Source organism: Mus caroli, chromosome 13 (assembly GCF_900094665.2).
Source record: "Mus caroli chromosome 13, CAROLI_EIJ_v1.1, whole genome shotgun sequence".
In the NCBI taxonomy this organism is placed as follows: Eukaryota; Metazoa; Chordata; class Mammalia; order Rodentia; family Muridae; genus Mus; species Mus caroli.
In genome coordinates, this window is record NC_034582.1 from 31,610,056 (window position 1) to 31,631,639 (window position 21,584).

General features: G+C 40.5%; 1 protein-coding gene and 1 pseudogene across 3 annotated transcripts in view; both read left to right on the top strand.

The window, feature by feature from the left end:
- The window catches only part of Fars2 (phenylalanyl-tRNA synthetase 2, mitochondrial), a 423,476-nt gene that overhangs the window by 101,305 nt on the left and 300,587 nt on the right, over positions 1–21,584 (top strand). For both annotated transcript variants that reach the window (XM_021180052.2, XM_021180053.2), the window contains exon 3: positions 9,988–10,147. In XM_021180052.2, the coding sequence (XP_021035711.1) occupies positions 9,988–10,147 (160 nt within the window). The remainder of the gene's footprint in view (positions 1–9,987; positions 10,148–21,584) is intronic.
- LOC110307822 lies at positions 5,534–6,259 on the top strand (annotated as a pseudogene). The gene has a single exon (XR_002379471.2). The product of XR_002379471.2 is annotated as a 60S ribosomal protein L10a pseudogene (transcript).

The window sequence follows — 21,584 nt, forward strand, 5'->3', positions numbered from 1 at the left end:
CTTGGGGATCTATGAGCCTATGCTTTCTATTAGCTATGTCTGAGATGTTAGGGATGCTTCATCTGAATGTGGAGTTGCTTCGGGCACTGCCCCTAAGTGACTGATTGTCACGATCCTCTCCATGGGGTGTTCTAGGGCAGGAACCTGGTTGGGAGTAGATGAAACACCTATCTGCAGTCCTCAGCTATGAGGACAGCAGGGTTTCTGAATCCATTCAGCCTTACCAAGATTTTGTGTGGTATCACAGTTTCACTTGCCCCATAATTTCCCACCTCCAATTAATATTATTAATAATAATAATTTAGTGATCTTTATTCAAAAATGTGTTTTATTTGGAGTAAATACCATCATTTTATGCATAGTTTCTCAAGTAATGTGAGTATATGAGGCGTGGAAGCTTAGTTATGTTCATGCTTTATATCACATTCTTTATTCTGTCTGTCTGGTCCTTTCTATATTGAAGCTAGAGTGAGGGAGCTGGGTCCCAAATTGGATCACAATTGTAGAGTTGGTTTGGATTCAGCCTCTATCCCTTGCTGTACAATGGTGCATCTCACTTAACCTCTGAACTCCTTGATTTCTTACTGGAGAATCTGGGGTTAACAAGCATTATAAGCATTAAATGAAAGCATGTAATAGGTAAGGCAATGACTGTGCAATGTAGAAAATACCTGTTACCATGAGCTTATGATTCTATGAGCTGCAGCAGTGTCAAAAGGTCTGTCACAGAAACTCAGAGAAATAGGCAGCATGGGTAGAATATAGCACTCACAGGAAGGCTTGTGGTGCTGAAGGAGCACGTGGTCTCTGGAGATTTCAGTGAGCAAAGAGAAAAGGAATTGTGCACTGAAACCATAGCCCAGACCTACACAACCACCTGTAATTCTACTTTCCTCCAATTTGTTTGCCTTTGCATAGTGAGAATTTTGCATGTTTGTATATTATTCTTTTGATTTCCTCTTTTTCCTTCTCTTCCTCCTCCTCCTCTTCTTCTTCTTCTTCTTCTTCTTTTTTTTTTTTCCCTTGAAATGTATGCTTAACATCTAGGGCTCTTTTGAAGAAAAAAAGTCATTTTTGCTTTCTAAAATTTAGATTTAATTGGCTTTTGTTATCCACTTTCCTTATTAAACCGTATCTGAATTAGTTTCTCGCATCTCTTCTATTCTCATTTGAACCATTCCCCTGGCTTCTGCAGTCGGGATAGAGTTTGTGTTTAGGGTCATATGGGTTTGTATTGGGCTGTGTAATAAAATTTCAGAAATAAGTGAAGGCCTAGTGTGAAAAGAGGTGGCACTGCCTGTTTTGTGTGGTTGATGGAAAGCTAAGTGTCCATCAACATTGTGGATCTGTCTCTCCATCACAAGATTAAGTGAGAAAGTATCCCTTAAACATCTCTGGGATTGGGGTGAGATCATTCTTTTTGTCTGGGTTTGATTCTAGTTGTCTAAGTGACCTTACCCTCTCTAGATCAGCACCTCCTGGGTTCTTTTCCTTCTTTGAGCTGGGCATAGATGATCCTTACAATCTCTCCTTGCCCCCGTGTTATGTTTCATTAGAAATAATAGCTGGCTATGCATAGATACTCTTATTTTTTCTTGTGCCATATTGTACAGATGACCTCACCTGCCAGTCCTTTACCTTATTTCTGTGTTTTCCCATCTTCAGTGTTTTCTGTATGTTCCAGATAGATTTTGGTCATACTTATATACTCACTTAAATAGTGAGGTCTGGCATCCGCTATGTAGCTCTTATTAGTTTTGAAAATAGCCTTACAATGCTTGACTTCTTTATTTGGCATTGTCCTAAGCTACAATTTAAGGCTAAAATAGAAAAACTCTTGGTCAAGGGAATACAGGCCTGAGTATAGTCCCAATATTCCAGTTGGTCTGGTTTAGTCACTTTGGCTAAGGGGTCACTCCTGAGAAGGTGGCCTCATGTTAAGTCATGCTAAAAAGATCAGCAGAATAATTAATTCTTTTTTTTTTTTGAGTACTTTTTTTTTTTTTTGCTTTTTCCTCCCTTTTTTTAAATTAGGTATTTTCTTCATTTACATTTCCAATGCTATCCCAAAAGTCCCCCATGCCTTCTCCCCCCCCCCCCACTCCCACTTCTTGGCCCTGGCGTTCCCCTGTACTGAGGCATATAAAGTTTGCAAGACCAATGGACCTCTCTTTTCCACTGATGGCCTAGGCAATCTTCTGCTACATATGCAGCTAGAGACACGAGCTCCGGGGGTACTGGTTAGTTCATATTGTTGTTCCACCTATAGGGTTGCAGATCCCTTTAACTCCTTGGGTACTTTCTCTAGCTCCTCCATTGGGGGCCCTGTGATCCATCCAGTAGCTGACTGTGAGCATCCACTTCTGTGTTTGCTAGGCCACAGAGAATAGCCTCACAAGAGACAGCTATATCAGGGTCCTTTCAGCAAAATCTTGCTAATGTATGCAATGTTGTCAGCGTTTGAAGGCTGATTATGGGATGGGTCCCCGGATATGGCAGTCTCTAGATGGTCCATCCTTTCGTCTCAGCTCCAAACTTTGTCTCTGTAACTCCTTCCATGGGCGTTTTGTTCCCAATTCTAAGAAGGGGCAAATCAAATAGCCCCATTAAAAATGGGGCTCAGAGCTAAACAAAGAATTCTCACCTGAGGAATACAGAATGGCTGAGAAGCACCTGAAAAAATGTTCAGCATCCTTAATCATCAGGGAAATGCTACTCAAAACAACCCTGAGATTCCACCTCACACCAGTCAGAATGGCTAAGATCAAAAACTCAGGTGACAGCAGATGCTGGTGAGGATGTGGGGAAAGAGGAACACTCCTCCATTGTTGGTGGGATTGCAAGCTTGTACAACCACTCTGGAAATCAGTNTGGCGGTTCCTCAGAAAATTGAACATAGTACTACCGGAGGATCCAGCAATACCTCTCCTGGGCATATATCCAGATGTCCCAACCGGTAAGAAGGACACATGCTCCACTATGTTCATAGCAGCCTTATTTATAATAGCCAGAAGCTGGAAAGAACCCAGATGTCCCTCAACAGAGGAATGGATACAGAAAATGTGGTATATTTACACAATGGAATACTACTCAGCTATTTAAAAGTGAATTTATGAAATTCCTAGGCAAATGGTTGGACCTGGAGGGCATCATCCTGAGTGAGTTAACCCAATCACAAAAGAACTCACATGATATATACTCACTGATAGGTGGATATTAGCCCAGAAACTTAGAATACCCAAGATATGATACAATTTGAATAATTCATTCTTTAATGAGATACCATACTATCACCCCCTAGCACCTCTACTCCTAGTGGAGAAGCCTAGGACTACAGCCATGGGGCGTCATTGGTCTCCTGGCTTTTCTGAACTACTCAGTCAGTAAGTAAGCTTCCTTACCCAGTCTCTAAAACTTTTCTGGCCTACTATGTGTCTGACCTCTATGTCAGCTTAAATAGCTTACTGTGTGTCTGACCTCTATGTCAGCTTAAATGGGCCCCTTCTTTCCTCTATTCTCCGTCTCTGGCAGCAGCTGAGGCTTTATAGCTTGCCTACTTCATGGTTTTTCTCTTTAATAAAATTGTTCTTATGTTTCCATCTGAGTCCATTTTAAAATTCTCTTATTAATGATTTAAGAATTTCAAAAGGGAACCCTATTTTCCCTGTATAAATAGTATTTACATTTTCTTTATGCACACTGATATTAATATGTAGTTATTAATCAAAATGTTCAGCTCTGTACTTCTCTGAATTCCCTTGAATAATGGAAGTAGGCTTGCTTCAACTTTGCTGCTCCTTCCTTGCTTTCTGAGTGATTTTCCTGCATGTTTGATGTATTTGCACAAACATTCCAGTGCTTCTGATTTGTTGAAAATGGTTTACTGCATTCCATAATTGAATTGTATAGGCCACAACTTGCCTTTCAGCATATCTGCTACCTCTGTAACTTGAAGAAGACACACACTTTTAGTTGGAGGTTTTATCTGTGTACAGAGGTGGCAGAGGGGCAGAGTTAACGGCGACAGGCTGTGTGTGGTTCAGAGGAGGGTCAAGTGCTTTAAAAGTGAGAGCACACTTTATTACTAATGTGCGATATACATTAGTCTTATTAGGCAAGTACTTTCAGTTTGGAGAAAGGCACACCAGGGGACCATGCACATTGAAGTTAGTTTTCTTATGTAGTAGCGAAGAGCTGCTCCAGGCTCCTTTGTCATGGCTTCCATGCTGATCCTTTTGGAAAGGACAGAATGAACTATTCTTCTTATAGCATTGTGTGAAGCTTTCGGCTATGTTTTAGCTTTAGCTATTATTGTTTGAGATGCCGTCCTTAGCTGTGGTTCAGGAAATCAATCAATCAAACAAACAAACAAGCACAGAAAGAGCTACATTGAATTAAAGTTGAAGGTGTTGACTTTTTACATGGTCAATTGTTTCTTCTCAGGTCTAATGCACATTCTAGAGAATTTTTCATTTTTCTTTGCTAACAATGTAATGGCACTTGTGCCAAAGAGAGATCATAAACTTAAGAACATAGAGAAGCATAAGGTGATTAACACATTAAAAAGTATATGTAGGCTGTGTGCTCGGTTGACAGCTTACAGAGTGGGAGATCTTTGCCAGACAAGGTGTTAATATCTAGAATATATAAAGAAAAAAATTAAACATCAAAGAACAGAACTATCAGTCAAAAATTGGTGAATAAAATGAATAGGCAGTTCTCCAGAGAAGAGACATAAATGGCTAATAAATATTTGTTTTAAGTGTTCAGTATCCTTAGCTGTCAACAAATCCAAGTTATAACTCTGAAAATACATCTCCCCTCAGTCAGCATGGCCTCTACCAGGAAACAAAGAGTAAGAGATGCTAGCTCGTATGGGGAAAGATAACCAGCCCTGTGAATTGTGGTGGCACTGGGAGCTATTGTAGCCATGGTGGCGATCAGTGTGGATAGTTATCAAAAACTAAAAGAAAAGCTATTATGAGCCAGCTCCACCAACTCTGCTCAAACACCTGAGTGCTATGTGCATTCTACCTCACAGATGCTTGCCCTCCTAGGTTCACTGCTGTTCTACTCATAATAGCAAGACAATAGGACAGCCTAGCTATGTGTCCATCAGCACGAGTGGATCATGTAAATATGCTACATATGCACATTGGGATTTGTTTATGTGTAAAGAAAAATGAAATTATGATATTTGTGGGATAGTAGATGAACGAATCTGCAAAATATTACATTAAGCAAGGTAACCCAGACTCAAAGAAATGCCACATGTTCTCATATGTGGATGGAGCCTGTCTTGAAATGTTTACATACTTTTGTATATGTGAGTGTGTGTTGAGGTGTAGGTCATGTAAGCAGAAGGGGGCAGTGAATGATTCAGGGAACCAGAGATGTTGAGGGAAGGGACAGCCAAAGTAACTCAGGTGAATATGAGGCTATCGGATGTCAGCAGCTACAAGAGGGAGAAGGGTAGGGGAGAAAGAAGAATTCACAGAAGCAAATTATACTTGAAAAAGTCATGAAAGCTTCCTTTCCGGTTTCCGCGGCAGCCGCAGCCATGAGCAGCAAAGTCTCACGCGACACCCTGTACGAGGCGGTACGGGAAGTCCTGCACGGGAACCAGCGCAAGCGCAGCAAGTTTCTGGAGACGGTGGAGCTGCAGATCAGCCTGAAGAACTACGACCCTCAGAAGGACAAACGTTTCTCGGGCACCGTCAGGCTCAAGTCCACCCCACGCCCCAAGTTCTCGGTGTGCGTCCTGGGGGACCAGCAGCACTGTGATGAAGCCAAGGCCGTGGATATCCCCCACATGGACATCGAGGCGCTCAAGAAGCTTAACAAGAACAAGAAGTTGGTCAAGAAGCTGGCCAANAAGTACGATGCCTTTTTGGCCTCCGAGTCTCTGATTAAGCAGATCCCACGTATCCTGGGCCCAGGCCTAAACAAGGCTGGCAAGTTCCCCTCCCTGCTGACACACAATGAAAACATGGTGGCCAAAGTGGATGAGGTGAAATCTACAATCAAGTTCCAGATGAAGAAGGTGCTGTGTCTGGCCGTTGCTGTCGGCCACGTGAAGATGACCGATGATGAGCTAGTCTACAACATTCATCTGGCTGTCAATTTCTTGGTGTCCTTGCTTAAGAAAAACTGGCAAAACGTGCGGGCTCTGTACATCAAGAGCACCATGGGCAAGCCCCAGCGTCTGTATTAGGATGCTCCAATAAACCTCAGTGCTGCCACTCAAAAAAAAAAAAAAGAAAAAAAAAAGAAAAAGTCATGAAAACTAAAACATTTTATACCTACTATCTGGATTTTGACCAAGAGTCCCTAAGCTTTCACCTGTCTGCCACTGATGAATTGCTTACCGTCATATGAATTCTCCTCTTCATATTTCCCATGAGTTAGCTTGTTTGGGGAGTGGTTCCAATCTTAGAAGCAGCCAGCTCTATGCTTCTATACGAAACAGCAAAGCATTGTGTACTGTAACAGTAAGCGTTGACAAGTGTATTATTTGCAGTGCACAGTACTACTGAGTAAATACTCTTCTATGCCCCTCACTCTATATGCATGAGACTTTGCCTGGAAAAATAAATATACCATTTTTGTGTTTTATGCTTATGGAAATCAGAGGAATAGATCCCCTACTAATTGAGTTTTGGGTGGTATGTGAGCCCTAGTATGGGTATTGGAATCTGAATCCCGGTTCTCTAGGGAGAAAAATGGTTTACCCACTGAGCAATCTTTCCAGCCCCCACCATGTTCCTTTTTGTCCTTTAAATGACATGTGTATTCTCTCTAACTAACTTCAGATGTAATCTTGTTTATTAGGAAATGTACAAAATACATAAAAACACCAAAATAAGGGGAAATTATGAGTGATCCTACCACGTAGAGATGGTAGATATTCTACATTTATGGTTTTCTTTTAAATCTTGAATTTGTAATGATTGTATTATGGTTCCCCCTCATCCTAGTAATGGAATAACATTATTTAATATAAAGTTTTCTATGAAGAGAAACTGATGTTGTTTGTTAATTTACTGCAGTTACTAAATTCTTCACCGTTAAAGGAAAGTCGTGTTCATGAGCCACAGTCTCTACAGAGTCTTTCCCTTTCCAAAGCTCAAAAATCACACTGGGAAGTTTTGTTTTGCTTTTCTTTTCTTTTTGGAAAAACATAATTTAGCAATTAAAGGGCTATTGGTTTCTTTCATCTAGTTTCCTCAGGGGACATTCAAACAATGCTGAAGGTGCTGGAATTATTTAAAATACTTTTCTCTTTAGTTTTATTATGTGTGTGTGAGTGTATGTATGTCTGTGTAGAACATGCATGCTTGGTGCCTATGGAGGCCAGAAGAGGTGTCACATCCTCTGGTACTGGAGTTATAGCTGATTGTGAACCGCAGTGTGGCTGCTGGTTCCCTAACCTTGTTTCTCTGGAAGAGCAGCCAATGCACTTAACTGCTGAGCTGTCTCTCCAGCCCCTAGAACTATGTTTGGAGTTATGTTTAATTTCATCATCAGGTATTTAGATGATATTGCCAGTTCAGAGAGGCTTAGATTTTGAATATAGTAAAAATCATCTGGATAGAGGCTAGAGTTTTTAGTGATCAAACTGGATAACATTTCAAAGAACCAGACTGGTCATGATGTTTAATACCTAGAACTTGAGAGTGAGAATTATTAGAATTGTCCAGCTTTGAGACAACCCTGGGCTACACTGTGAGACCTTGTCTTAATTTAAACAAATAACAACACCAAAAAGGATAGAACTAGGCATACTATGATTCTGTGTTCAATACCCACCTCCATAAAACAAAGAAATAAACAGACAGGAATAAAGTATGAAAGACATTCACTTCCTGGAAGTCTTGTAATATTATTCTGAAACCAGTTTACAAAGTCAAGTTCCAGAAGCTGTCCTAAGTGCAAATTAGATGTGAGACAGAAGGGATAAAAAGAGGTAAGCAATACATGAAATACTATTACAATAATTAAAGATATTCTTGAGATATTAACATTCATTTTTTCACATGCATGCATATATGTGTGTACGCATGTGCATGTGTGAGTGTGTTTGTGTGTTCCTGTCTGTTTGTATTCTGCATGGGAGTGAGTTCTGTCATTTTACCATGGGAATTCTGGGACTTGAACTTAGGTTGTCACACTCAGTGGTGAACACCTTTCGAAGCTGCACAATGCCACTGAACTTTGCTGTATTTAAAAGTTGTAGCAATGGGACAATTTCTTGAGGAGAGGACACGTGCATTGAACGGATCCTGGAGAAGGCAGAGGCACATTGTGGGGGTTTCTGCCCTTCTCTTTAGGGCTGTCAGGAGACTAAGATGGAAAGTGAGCCCTGGGAACTCTCATCTTAAACTGTAAGTTGGCCATAGGCCCATCAATACTCTATTCCTACAGTCTTTGAGGCTGAAAGTGTCCTCAGCCTAGGCCATCAGGCTTTCTAGTGATTAGCAACATCCACAGACCTAAAATCACCTAGCACAGACATACACTGTCAGACAATGCTTTTGGTGTTGTGGCAGAACAATAATACTGAATTGTTTCTGCTATTTTAATCCTAAGACATAGAGTATGAAGTATTTGGAAAAAATTAAAACATCAAGTACAAAAATGTATTAATAATAAAAAATGTTGCATTCAAAACAATTATACTTGAGCTTCTAAGCCAAGAGAAGATAGAGAATTTAAGTGTATATGGCTAAGTGTAAAGAGCCAGTTTGAAAAGTCTCAGTATTCCATGTTTCTAGTCATGGTATTTTGGAAAAGATGAATTATAAACTGAAGTGAAAAGATTAGTGGACACTAGGTTTACTGGGGAGAGACACATTGGCAGAGGACAGATAACGTTTAGGCCAGTGAAACGATTGTATAAGCTGTTAAGTAGTGACTGCGTTTCACTGTACATTGACAAAATCCATAGACCACCTAGCTTCAGTAGTGATCCCAAATGTACACTCTGCGGCAGTGAGCACAGCTAAGATACAGTTAGGACTGACTGTTAATATGCGGCCATAAATCACATAAGGCGTGTCTCTTGGTTCAGATATTGTTTGTAGAGGAAGCCTATGTGTGTTATATAGTAGAGGAACAGTGTGTGTGTCTGTGTATCTGTGTGTTGGGGGACTGGTAGCATATTGATAGCTCTACCTTCTCACTTTTGTTGCAGACTTAAAACTGTTCTTCAAAATTAGTCTTTATTTTCAAAAAAAAAAAATATCAAAGAACAAAACAAAGCAAAAAACTCATGCAGCTCCGAGGAGCGAAATGGAACATTCAGTTATGTTTGCGGGAATTATAACATTTCTTCTCACATGAGTGAGGCAGAATTCAATCCAGAATGAGACTCTGAATAGTGGGCCTATCCTCCTTCCTTCCCTAATCTGTGGCAACCCTTGGTCTTTCTCTGTCTTGCGCAGTGAGTGAGTGTTCTCAACCATCCTGTTGCTGCAACTCTTTAAGACAGTTCCTCATGCTGTGTTGACCCAAACCATGACATTATTTTCATTGCTGCTGTTATGAATCATAATGTAAATCTCTGGCATGCAGGATATCTGACATGTGACCCCTATGAAGGATTCAACCTTCACAGGGACCCACAGGTTGAGAACTGCTGCTTTAGAGTGAACCTGAGTGTCTTGGCCTTTCCATTAGAATTGGATAATGTCTCCTGTAAGGATGACTGTGAATTCAGGCATCAGTTTTAATTCCCAGAGTCCCTCCACCCTCAGAGCTTGCCTCAACATTAGTACAAAAGGCCATAAATTTAAATGTGCATATTAACTATAAAATTTCTTTTACAATGTAACTTAATTTTTTTGATATTCATTGTTAAGATATAATTCTTATTCCCACGTTGTAATTGAAGTAATAATTATTTTTAACAGAATTTCTATGCTGTTAAATAGAGACTGACCAAGACTCTGTTTTACATTTTTCATTATCCCTTTTGGTTGTTTCCAGTTATTTGCTGGTGTAAAGGATGGAGAAAGCTTGCAGCTCTTTGAAGAAGGTTCTCGCTCTGCTCATAAGCAGGAGACACACACCATGGAGGCCGTGAAGCTTGTGGAGTTCGACCTTAAACAAGTACTGACTAGGCTCGTGACACATCTTTTTGGAGATGGTAGGTACTTAGAAATCTTTGTGTTTCAAGGCTTAATAGTTGAAAAGTTACTGAACATGGTGTTACAGATCACTGAGGCTGGTTGTATGTAGGTTTCTGTTGTTGATTTGGTTTTGTCTAAGTAATAGGGAGCAGGGAGGAAGCCTTTGGGTCTTTCATCTTGCAGTTTTATAGACTGGAATTAGCTAGAGAAGGAACAGTGATGGTGGATTTATTGTCATCAATGTTAAGTGTCTGGTTTTGGCTTGCTTGGTTTTGTTTCCGTATGTTTAGATCCCATGGACAAGATTCTTCACAATATGGAGTATCCCATGGTACAATCATACATTGATGTACTGATCACTACTGCCACTAGGAGAAAAATTAATTGTGCATCCTTATAGGAAAAATAATACTGTTTAGATTTTAGCTCTCACTTCATATACTTGTCTTCATATCTTTCTCCAAGGGGGTGGGGAAGGGGATACTCTCGGTTCCTCGTGGACCCCTGTTCTGGTTCCCCTGACGGTCTCCTTCCTCCAGACTTCTTCCTTGCATGAAGGAAAATATGTGTTTAAGATCATTATTGTAATTTAGTGACACTCTGCTGCTCTGTGTTAACAAGAGTTATAGGAGTATCTTTACTTACATAGCATCAGATGCATAATTCATATAACATTTAAGACATCACTAAGAAGCCAATATACATTCTTTAAATCGGCATACATATATTTATTTTAAATTTGCATATCAACATCAGACATACACGTTTCTGGGCAGTAAGGAATAATAACAGGAAGATGTGGGAAACTGCATTCATCTATATTTGTGACTTTTTTGGTAAACGTATGAATTAAAATATGACAAAATGTTGTGATTTGATAAAATTGAGTAGTGGATGCATGGAAGGTTGCTATTTTCTATCTCTGTCTTCAGATTTGAAGCATTTCCTATTAAATAATCTAATGTGAAACAGATTTCAGTTTGAGGTTGTTTATTTCAAAAATCCTCTTATAGCTAGCCCTTTTTTACTTCTGAAAGAAAAGAATTGTGGCCATATTAGCAGTTGTATAATCTACTTAATACTGAGATGTAGGGAGATGGATTATATTGCTCAAATATTTAAGAGACAGGACAGGGAAGAGGGGACCCCAGCGGTAAGGAGAAATCTTCTGCTTCTCCTAGCGCCTCACAGCATGCCAGGCTTTTATCTGCAGTTTTTCCTTTGTCATCTTATGTACAACATTTTATGTCCCTCCTTATCAGATGTTTTTACATATTTCTGTAAGCAAATAATTGCAGTTGCTGTTTGTGAGATTTTATGACCTTGATTTCTGCTATGTTATACATATCACAGTATGGAACAGTCTAGACCTAATTCCTGTCTTCAAGGAGTCGGGCATCTTTATCCTCTCCCAAGGCAACACTAAGTGTGTATGAGTACTCAGGAGAGGTGCTGCATTCAGGATGGAGGTACCTGTGGAGCACAGCCAGCAGAGGATGAGGGAGAATTAGCAGGGCAGGTACCAGACAACCAAACTGTGGTGTGGGAAAGGGAGCGCATGGTAACCAAGCCTGCAGATGCAGGGGCGGAACACTGCAAAAATGGCTGGGCCTGCAACAGGGACAGAAAGCAAAGTGAGGAAGGAATGGGGCCTGCAGTGAGCCCTGTGCCCTCCAAGGAATGTTGAGTGGAATATGAGATTTCCATGGAGATCACTTCTGTACCTTTTAAACCCTGATGTAGTTATCAGGGTTGTTTGTTTGTTTGTTTGTTTGCTTGCTTGTTTGTCTTGGTATCTTAGGCTTCTTTTATCTAAGCTTTATTTGAAGTAATGTGTGTTTCACAAATGAAATAAAATATAACATGCTGATTATGCCTTATAAACTGAAAATGTTAAATTTAGTGTAAATATGGGGGGAAAAAAACCTAAGGAAGAGGTGCAGGATTAAGACATTTTTATTTTTGTTCCAGACTGATGGCTCAGTACATAAACGTGCCCTGGTGCGCCCCCCCACCCCCCCAACCTGAGCTTTATCCCCAGGGCCTGATTCTGAAAAGTTCTTTTCTCACTTTCCAGGCCCCATGGAGGCGCTTGCTCTCAAATCAGTGAATGGATACCCTGTGCTAGGTTCCATGTTGACCGATGGTCTTCATTTCTGGGAATCTGAACAAGTCTTGAACTTGCCTTTATAGTGGTGGGGGTTCTTTTTTTGTTTTGTTTTTATATTTTCATACCTTTCAAAACCATGCACTGAGGTGAAATATCATTATTAAAAACAACTTCTGCAATTCATTTTTTGGTTTGTTTTAACTGTTATACCTGTCTTGACATGGGCCACATACTGATACCTAAATGTAGGAATTTTCTATTTTGTAACAGCAGTGAAGTAGTGTTTGTGTGGATTTGGTCTTTTTTTAACTCAGATTTTATAATAGATCAGTGTTGCTGGATTTTTGTTCAGTTTTTTGTTTTGTTTTGTTTTTGAGACAGGATCTCATTGTGTATTTCTGGTTGGCCTGACACTTACTATGTAGGCCATACTAGCCTTTAACTTAGAGATCTTCCTGCCTCTGCCTCCGGAGTCCTGGGATTCAAAACCTGAGCACCTGTGCCTGACAGTATTGCTGTTTTTATATGTCTTCAAATTCACTTCTGGTTGTTAGATCTGCTTTATAGAGGTATAGAATGTAATTAGACTAAAAAAAATACTCTGTCTTCTCGGAGAACAGTGTTCATGTAAGCCAAAGTCTGGGGAGAGCTGGGAGATTGTTGGTAAATTGTTTGAGTACTGAGTGGCATTGAGACCAGAGGACAGTCAGAGTGATGGCAGCTGTCACAGAGAGAGACTCCACAGCCAACCTGACATTGAGCACCTACTGAAAGAATTGCTTCCTTCACTCTACCCCACCTGAACTCAAGCACCACACCAAGATCTTGCTGCCAGATGTAGTCCAAGAATTGTGACTTTGAAGCCTAATGTAGAGGTTAGCTGTTTAGAAAGCATAAAAATAAACCATTTCAACAATCCATGTCTAATAGTTCCTGATTTTGGGCAGCTGAGGCAGGAGGATCAAAGCTATCCTGGGCCACATAAGTAAGAACCTCTCTCTCTTCCCTCTCCCTCTCTCTCTTTCCTCTCCCTTTCCCCCTCCCTCTCCCCTTCCCTAACTCCCTCCCTTCCTCCCTCTGTGTGTGTATGTGTGTGTAAATGAGACATATTAGTTATTTTAATATTATGTCTGAGACTGAGACAATGGAATCTATGATAACATTGTCAGACAGACAATCTAATTGAATTAGGCCTTTCTCTCCAGTCTGCCTTCTGCTCTCCATCTCTCTCTTGTTCTGGGCCAGCTTGGCACAAGGCCTCTATATCATATTCAATTAATATTTTGTGTACCAAAGGACGCTGAAAAACCCAAACTTCTCTCTTTCTACAATTAGATAATGGGCACAGACATACTTGTCAAGACTCCTTTTATATTTATTTATATGGCCTGGGCTCCTTACTTGTTATTATTGGATTGCTTTGTATTTGAAAAGGAAAATTAAAAATTAGAACATGTCCTGTCCTTGCAGCAGTTTATTTTTAGTATAGCAGCTTTAGGTTCAGCTTTTCCCTGTCTCCAAATATGGTTTATTATTTTCTGCTAACATTTCAATTGAACTGTATCCTAAGGCTGTTATAAGAGAGGTTTTGGAATTAGAAAGAAATAAAACAGCGCTTTAGACTATTTTTATGCTTGTGGAATTGATTATTGTTTTCCATATTGCTACTGTGTTCTTTATACTTTGAACCCTGCTTGGTGATCATTTCTTTAATGGTATCTAAGATAGGGATTTAGGATTCCTAGAATTTTAATTTCTTTTTGTATCTTTTGGTGTTTACAGCCTTTTTTCCAGAATAGTGTCTGACATGTACTGGTGTTCACAATAGAGCAGTGCTGGCTCTCATGGTGCAGGTTAGAAGAATAAGTTGGGCTGTGCTGCTCTCAAGACAGGGATGTACTCACACGAGAACCTCTGTGTTGGTGTTGCTCTTTGAATCATATCCCAAAGGATACCCCTCTTGATATATAAGGAGGCTTAGCCAGCAGGACATCATAGCCTTAGTTGTCAGAAGCCTCCTTGCCTAAGGACATCCCTTCCCATGTCCAGAGCCTGAGTGGCAGGAGTATCTTTATGGTGCTGTTCTGATGGTGACGCCTACCTCTGCAGTGCAAGACAAACAGCAGGTCCCATTCTCCTGGTTATTTCATTTCCTCCCTACCAGGTTGCCCTTCCACAGGTGCTGATTTCCTCAGATTGCCTGCTTGCCCGTTAGACTTGTGTAGGGACCAATATACGCTCACTTTCAACCAAGGGCTTTGTGTTGGGAACAGTGGCCCAGTCCAGAGTGAGATTATGAGGTAATGGGAATAAAGACAACATGCCTTGAACATTTTGTTTTGTTTCTCTCTACCCATAAATCCCTGTTAGTGTAAATGAATTGAAAGTGATTGAGACTATTAGGTTTGTAAATGTTCTACATTGTTCCTAAAATTGAATTTAGTATAAAATACTTTAAGCATTTTGTGCTAATGGTCTTTTAAACCTGATGTTTTCCTGCTGACTACTATGGTCTGATTTGAAGACAACTGTTTTCTTACTTTTCTGTTGCTGTGATAAAGTAGTCTGACCAAAACCAACTCAAGGAAGAATTGATTTGGCTCGTGGTTTGAGAGGGCTAGATATCCGTGAAGACAGGGAGGCGTAGTGGCAGGAACAGGGAGCTGAGATCACTTTCCAGCTGCATACGGAAATTAGGGAGCAAGAATAGGAAGGTGTGTAAGGCTATAAACATTCAGAGTCTGCCCTCAGTGAGTAATTTACAGTCTTCAGAAGAACCCTTTAAAGATCCAGTAACCTTCCCAAGCAGTGCTCCAACAAGACACCAAGTATTTGGGCACATGAGTCTATGGCAGTGGGTCTCAATTTAACTAGTGCTGCAAGCTTTTCATACAGGTCCTTATGTTACGGTGACCCCCCCAATCATAAAATTAGTTTTGTTGCTACTTCATAACTGTAATTTTGATAGTCTTATGAACTATAATGCAAATATCTGATATACAGGATATTTGATGTGTGACCCCCCACAAGGGGTTGTGACCCACAGGTTGAGAACCACTGGTCTGTGCTTATTCATTTCTCATCTATACCATTAGAGTAGTTCTAGAGAGTGAAATAACATCATTCATTGTTCACTTGAGTGTGCTCATTGTAGTTTGACTCTAATCCATAGCCAGATGTATTTTACAATAAAAAATGCCCAATATATTAGCCTTTCTGAGGCTTGGGCTTACTCTGCAGTGGAGATGTGACCTGCCAGCACAGTGCTAACTGGGCACAGGACATCACCATGAGACTCAGCAGCATCCTCATAGTTTCTATCATCTCCTCTCTTTGTGGAATGTAGTTATAAGTTCTTCATTACTTGGAATTTCTCCTTCCTCTTCATTTTCATCATTTATATCCTGTTGCCTTATCTTCAAGTTCACTTCTTTTCTCTGAAAGATCAACTTTGTTACTTATCCTGTCCTGTACATTTTTTTTTATCATATTCACGATGTGATGGGAATTTTCTTAATTATCTTCCAAGTATGTGCTTAATATATACAGTCTTTGATTAAGCTTTTGGACATATTGAACATAAGTATAACATCTAGTTTAATGTTTTTGTTTTCTAGTTCTGTCATTAGTCATTTCATGATCAGTTGCTATTGATTTTTATCTACCTATATTTTTTTCTTATTTGAATTCCCTGTGATTATTTATGCAACACCAGCAGTGCTTATTTCACTGTGTTTTAATCACAGTTTTGGGATTAGTCCTAAATACTCTAATCCATTTATGATCTTTATTTTACTCTTTCTTGGGAAAGACTGGGATAGTGTTTAGAATGTGACAGTTTTTCCCCAGTACTGATGCAGGGACTTTCTGAGCCCTATGATAGATAGATAAACAGTGCATTATGAGTCTTTCTATTTGGCTTCCAGGAACTGGAACCATTCCCATGGGAGCATCATTCCCAGCTATTCTTGGTGAGTCTCAATTTCTGGCTGCAGGTGGCCTATCTGTATCTGTATATGTATGTATATGTATAGGTACATGAAGTTAGCATTCCACGGAGGGTGGTCCTTTGTAGAGTCACAGAGCTTGGTCAGTCTGTCTCTTCCTTCCCCTCTCACTCTTTCCCATGCACTCATGCCTCCATAGTTGTCCAGACTTCCATCTCTGTCTCTTTAACTCAGGGAGATTGCTGTGCTATTCCTGCTTTCTTCATCCTTCATGGAATTAAGTCTCCTTTCTCAGAGATCAGTGTTCCTACTTCCCTGGTCCCCTGGGCTTGAATGGTGTTGTTTTGTGCATGTTTGCCCTGCAGTTCATGGGTCCTGTACCTGTGGATCAAACCTTCTATGAGTCAAACTATTCTTTATAAGAAGTTGCTTCTGTACTCTGTATGTATAGATGTTTTCTTCTTGGTATTATTCCTTAAGCAGAATCATTTTCTTCTTGTTGTTATTTTCTAAATAATCCCTTAACGGTGGGTGACATAGTACTTAGGTATTTTCCAGTGTCTCACATTGTCTAATCCTATAGCTCTTCAGAGCCATAGCCCCAGGCTGCATTTGGGTGGTGGTTTTCTTCATCCTTTCTGTACCATCATAGAATTCACCCTGTCATTGTCTCCAAGAAAGCTTTAGTACTCCTCACCTTGTTCCAAGTGTTAGGTCTGCAGATCCCAGTCTCATAGCGCTTCCCAGCTGTGGGTCTGGAGTCCAATGGAACTTGTTCAATCTGACCTCTCATTGTGCGTCATTTCTCTTCTGTTTCTCACCCTTGGAAGTGTTTCTCTTGTTTCTGAATTTAGCCTATGCCTTCTTTCCCTACCATTTTTGTTATTCTTTTGTTATAGTTAGAACAAGGATCCACCCTACAGTCTTGGCTTTGTAGTGCCCTTTGCGTGTGAGCTGAGTTAATGCCATTTATTATTATTATTTTTTTCTATCTGCTCTAGTGGAAGGCAGCATGGGAGGCTATTGTCTAACATACCTAGTGCTAATCTTGGCCTGGAAACTTAACTCCATAGTAGCATGAGTTCCATTTCCTTCACCTGTAAAAGGAGAATAATCATTGTTGTGTTTGGTGGTTTCTAGCCTGAGAGAGTATAGCAGTATATGAGAGAAGACATATCAAATACTTACACAGTACCTAATATGTACAAACTAGACAACAAATGCCATTTGCCTTTGGGACACAGCTTAGAAGTATGTGTTCACATCATAGTTTGTAAGGATGTACAGGACTCTAGGACCTTACTTCCATTGCCTTCAATTAAAACCACCCGTGGAGCCTGCTAGTGGCCAGGTCCTGTGCTGTGCCCTTTGCATGCCTTCCTTAGTAAACCGTCATAGAACTATTGTTTAGATGAGTTGAGGTACCAAGATGGTAAGGAATACACACAGTATAGCTAGGATCTGATAGGTCTGCAGTAGCTCTCAGCAGAGATGGTGCCCATCTGTCATCTTTTTAAAATTTTTTAAATTTTTATCAGATTTGCATTCTGGAGTGAGTGAATTCCATTTACCCTACATTGTGGAGGAGCAGTGGGACTTTACCTCAAAGTAGGGTGCAGTTTAATAAACAGCCATGCAGAGTGAGTCGCCTGTCCTAGCACCCTTGACTACATTCTCAGTTTTCAAAATGCTGGTGGGCATCTGTCTCTTCATGGTGAGTTGGAGAAATGAATCCAACGTAAAGAACCTAGCTCTAATCTAAGGGGATCCTAGGAAGAGAGCACCCAGGGTCATTCCCTTAAACACTGCTTCCCAACACAAAGGGGACCATTGCTGTGGGATCAGCCATGCCATCACCAGTGGTGGCGAGTTGCTAGCCTTTAGTTTTCCCTCCTGTTCTGTACATTTATTAGCAGAAGGTCACTGTGGCCCACACACCACTGGCACCTGGTGTGTGCTTGGAGAGATCTCCACCAAAGGACTTTATGACATGGTGGTTTGCCTTGGCTTTGTTAGGAATGCCTTTGTTCCACTTAGCAGTCTGCAGTATTGGACTCCCTAGCAAGTGACTGTGTAGACGTGGGGGATGTACGTGGTATACTAAGTAGCTACAGTGGGGAAATTGGCAGGTTTGTGAGGCCCTGGGTGGCGATGAAGGCTATGCCATGGATGAGGTTTTGTTGCTTTGGAAATGGAATTTACACTCTTATTCCCACAAGGATGCTTCAGAGATTAAATGTGCCTCCTCTTCCTCATAACCTCTAGCAACACATTTGCTAATTCTGGAAGACATTCTTCCCTTGCTAGGGGAGAGACAAGGGCTGCATGGAGATAGCTAGTGGCTGAGAAGGCAGCAGGAACCGTAGTGTCCTGTGCACACTGGCTGTCTCACTTGCCTAAGGTGGCTCAGGCAGGTGGTCCTTTATTAGCACCTCCCTAGATCCTCATCTGGGTCCAGAACTCCAGTTTACACCACCGTTAATTCTATTTCTAGGCTTCTGTGAAAATCATTGAGATAATGTTAGTGTAAAATATTATGTTAACATCTGTAGAGGACAACTCGGCAATGTTTATTCCAGTTATAGAAGTACTTATTCTTGGGCCCAGGAGGGTGTTTTCTTAAAGCATTGCTTGACTGTCATCTATGCACTAAGCATATATCAGTCAGGGGTGTCTGTGAACAGCAGTACTTTGGAGGAATGAGGGAGGAAATGAGTGAGCACTCTGTCTTCATGCAGAGAGGCCCCAGACATACCCAGGGTCTAGACAGTGTGTGTGAGGGACCTGGTTTGGATTCTGTTTTTATATCTAAGGAAACAAGGAAAGTGGAAATGCATATTTGTATTTGCTTACACATGGCAGTTTAAAAAAGATTATGTTTCCTGTAAGGATTCAGGAGAGCAAAAGAGACTAGACTGAGACAGAAATGTGAGGGAGGCGCCTCATTGCAGGCCTGCTCGATAGCTGGATTTATCCTGCTAGAGTGTTTTGATTCTGAACTCTGTCAATATATTATGTAACCCTCTTCCCCTCCCAAAAAGATCTTTTTTTTTTTTTTTTTTTAAACAAGAAAGTTGTTAAAATAGAACCCTGCTAAGAAGTCTGAAAAGCATGGCGTGCATGCTCATTATCATACCTCTGTCAAGGACTGTGGAATTCCTGGGAAGTAGGGAATGAGTTGCCAAGTGCCTTTGCCAGTGAGGCTGAGTTATTTCTCTGGCTACAATGTCGTTTTCTAGCATACTGTCAATTTTTAAAATAGTTTTTTATTACATTTATTTATTTATTTATCTATATATTTATTTGGAGGTGTATGTGTGTGTCATAGTGCATATGTATAGGCCAGAGAACAACTTCAAAGAGGATTATCTCCTTCCATTATGGAGGTCTTGAGGATCAAACTCAGGTCTTTGGCCTTGGTGGTCAGTGTCTCTATCTGCTGAGCCATTTTGCCAACCCAGTGCCACTTTTTAGGAACTTATTTCCAAGCAGAGTGCTGGCTCTGTCTTGTTCTCTCCATCCTGCTTCACTCTGGTGGATGCCTGCCACAGGTGTTCTAAAAGCAGCCAGAGCCACTGCTTTAATTGCTCTTACTTCTGTACAACTGGTACCTGCTGAGAAAGACCTATTGAAAAATTAATGACATAAACAGAGATTAATGGTATATGTGTAGTCAGCTTTAAAAATTATTTACTCCAGTGGAGGGTGGCCTTGGAGGGATTTAGAAAACCCTTGCTATAGGCTCTGGTTTGGGTTGTCTTCACATTTAGATTCTACAGCCTGTGAGAGGGGTTCTCATGACACAGGCCCACTTTAAATATGATGGGTCTAGGAGCCAGGAGAATCTGTTTAGTCTTTACTCGGGGAAGTTGAATGTGATCATTTATTAACCATGGGATCTCTTGTGGAGGCGACAGGGAAATGGAATGGAAAGACCACTGTACTGATACTCACAATGTGCCCATCAAAATGATAGAAACTCCAGCTTTTCATGGGAGTCAAAGGAAGATGGAAAGTGCCCCACCCATGCATGCATTTTGTCTCTAGTTGGTCTTGCTAAGAATGTAGCAGTTGAGAGGCTGGTATGTGGGTGGCTTGCAGAGTAGCCATTCCTCATTCCTGGTTTCCTGGGGCAGTAGGGTAGGTAATGTGTGTGGTCTTCAGAGGTGAGAAAGAAGTGGAGTACTCATGGACTTTTTCCCATTGGCTTATGTCACTGGCCAAAATGAATTTCAGTTCACAGTTCCATAGATACCTACCTCAAGGGTTCTCTGCACACCACCCCTACTCCTTGAAGTCTGTGTCTACACCTAAGTAGAGGAGCTTGGATTCTGAGAACTAGGCTGGCTTCTATGGTGTCTCTTCTCAAGGCCTACACATAAGACAACAATAAAATAGCTGTCTTAACACAACATTGAGACATGGCAGCTGGACCCACAAGCATAAATTAACTTACCTTTGAAATTAGGGGCTTGAACTCAAGTGTGCATTTATTATGAAATAGTCTGTCTCTGGTTGACCCTGGGCTGAAAGACCACAAGTGTTTTTGGATAACTGCACTTATTTACAGAGGTCTGAAGCTGATTTGAAAATCCCTGTGCTTTATTTATAAATGGAAATTATGATGCCTCTTTGCTTATAGAAAAAAGGCCTGGGCATGATTTTTACAGTAGCTATATTATGATATGGTTTGACTTCTTTCAAGTACCTCAGTAACATGATGACTATTAAATCTGTGTGAGTTGGACAAGCTTATCTCTGAATATGTTATTTTTAGTGGTTATTTTTACTTTTGATACTTGACATGTGTAATAAACCATAATTTCAGCTAGTTGTTAATATTTTATTGTTAATATAGGAAGCTTGCTAAGGTGCGTTTAAAATTGCAGTTAATGTAGGAATTTTGAGGTCATGCACAAAAGCAAAGAAAAAAGCATATTTAGGTGGTACTCCTGAAGCACTCAATAAATCGCTTAACAAATCATCTTGAAAGTGCGTGCCAAATCCACGAAGAAAATACGCTTTAGTGCTAATATCTTAGGCTTTCTATAAACGATTCCATTAGCAGTGGTTTAAAAATAACCACTGTTCATATGTCAAAGCAACAAGTTTAAATTGTTTAAATATATAAGAGAATATGGCATTTTTACCAATATTATACATTAACCAATTATCATTACAACATTATAATCACTGCTTAGGTTTGAAATCAAGCCACAGCCTGCTCAAAAGTGGGGTTTGGAAGATCTGAGCCTTTGCTTCTTCAAAGAAGGCTAAAGGAGTGACTAGGAAAGTGTAGAGTTGGTGGAGCAGAGGCCATGGATGGTATGAGGTTCAGCATCCTTTGCAAGGCCAGTGGGAGTTTTGGAAGATCTGAGGTGGTTCTTGTATTCAGAA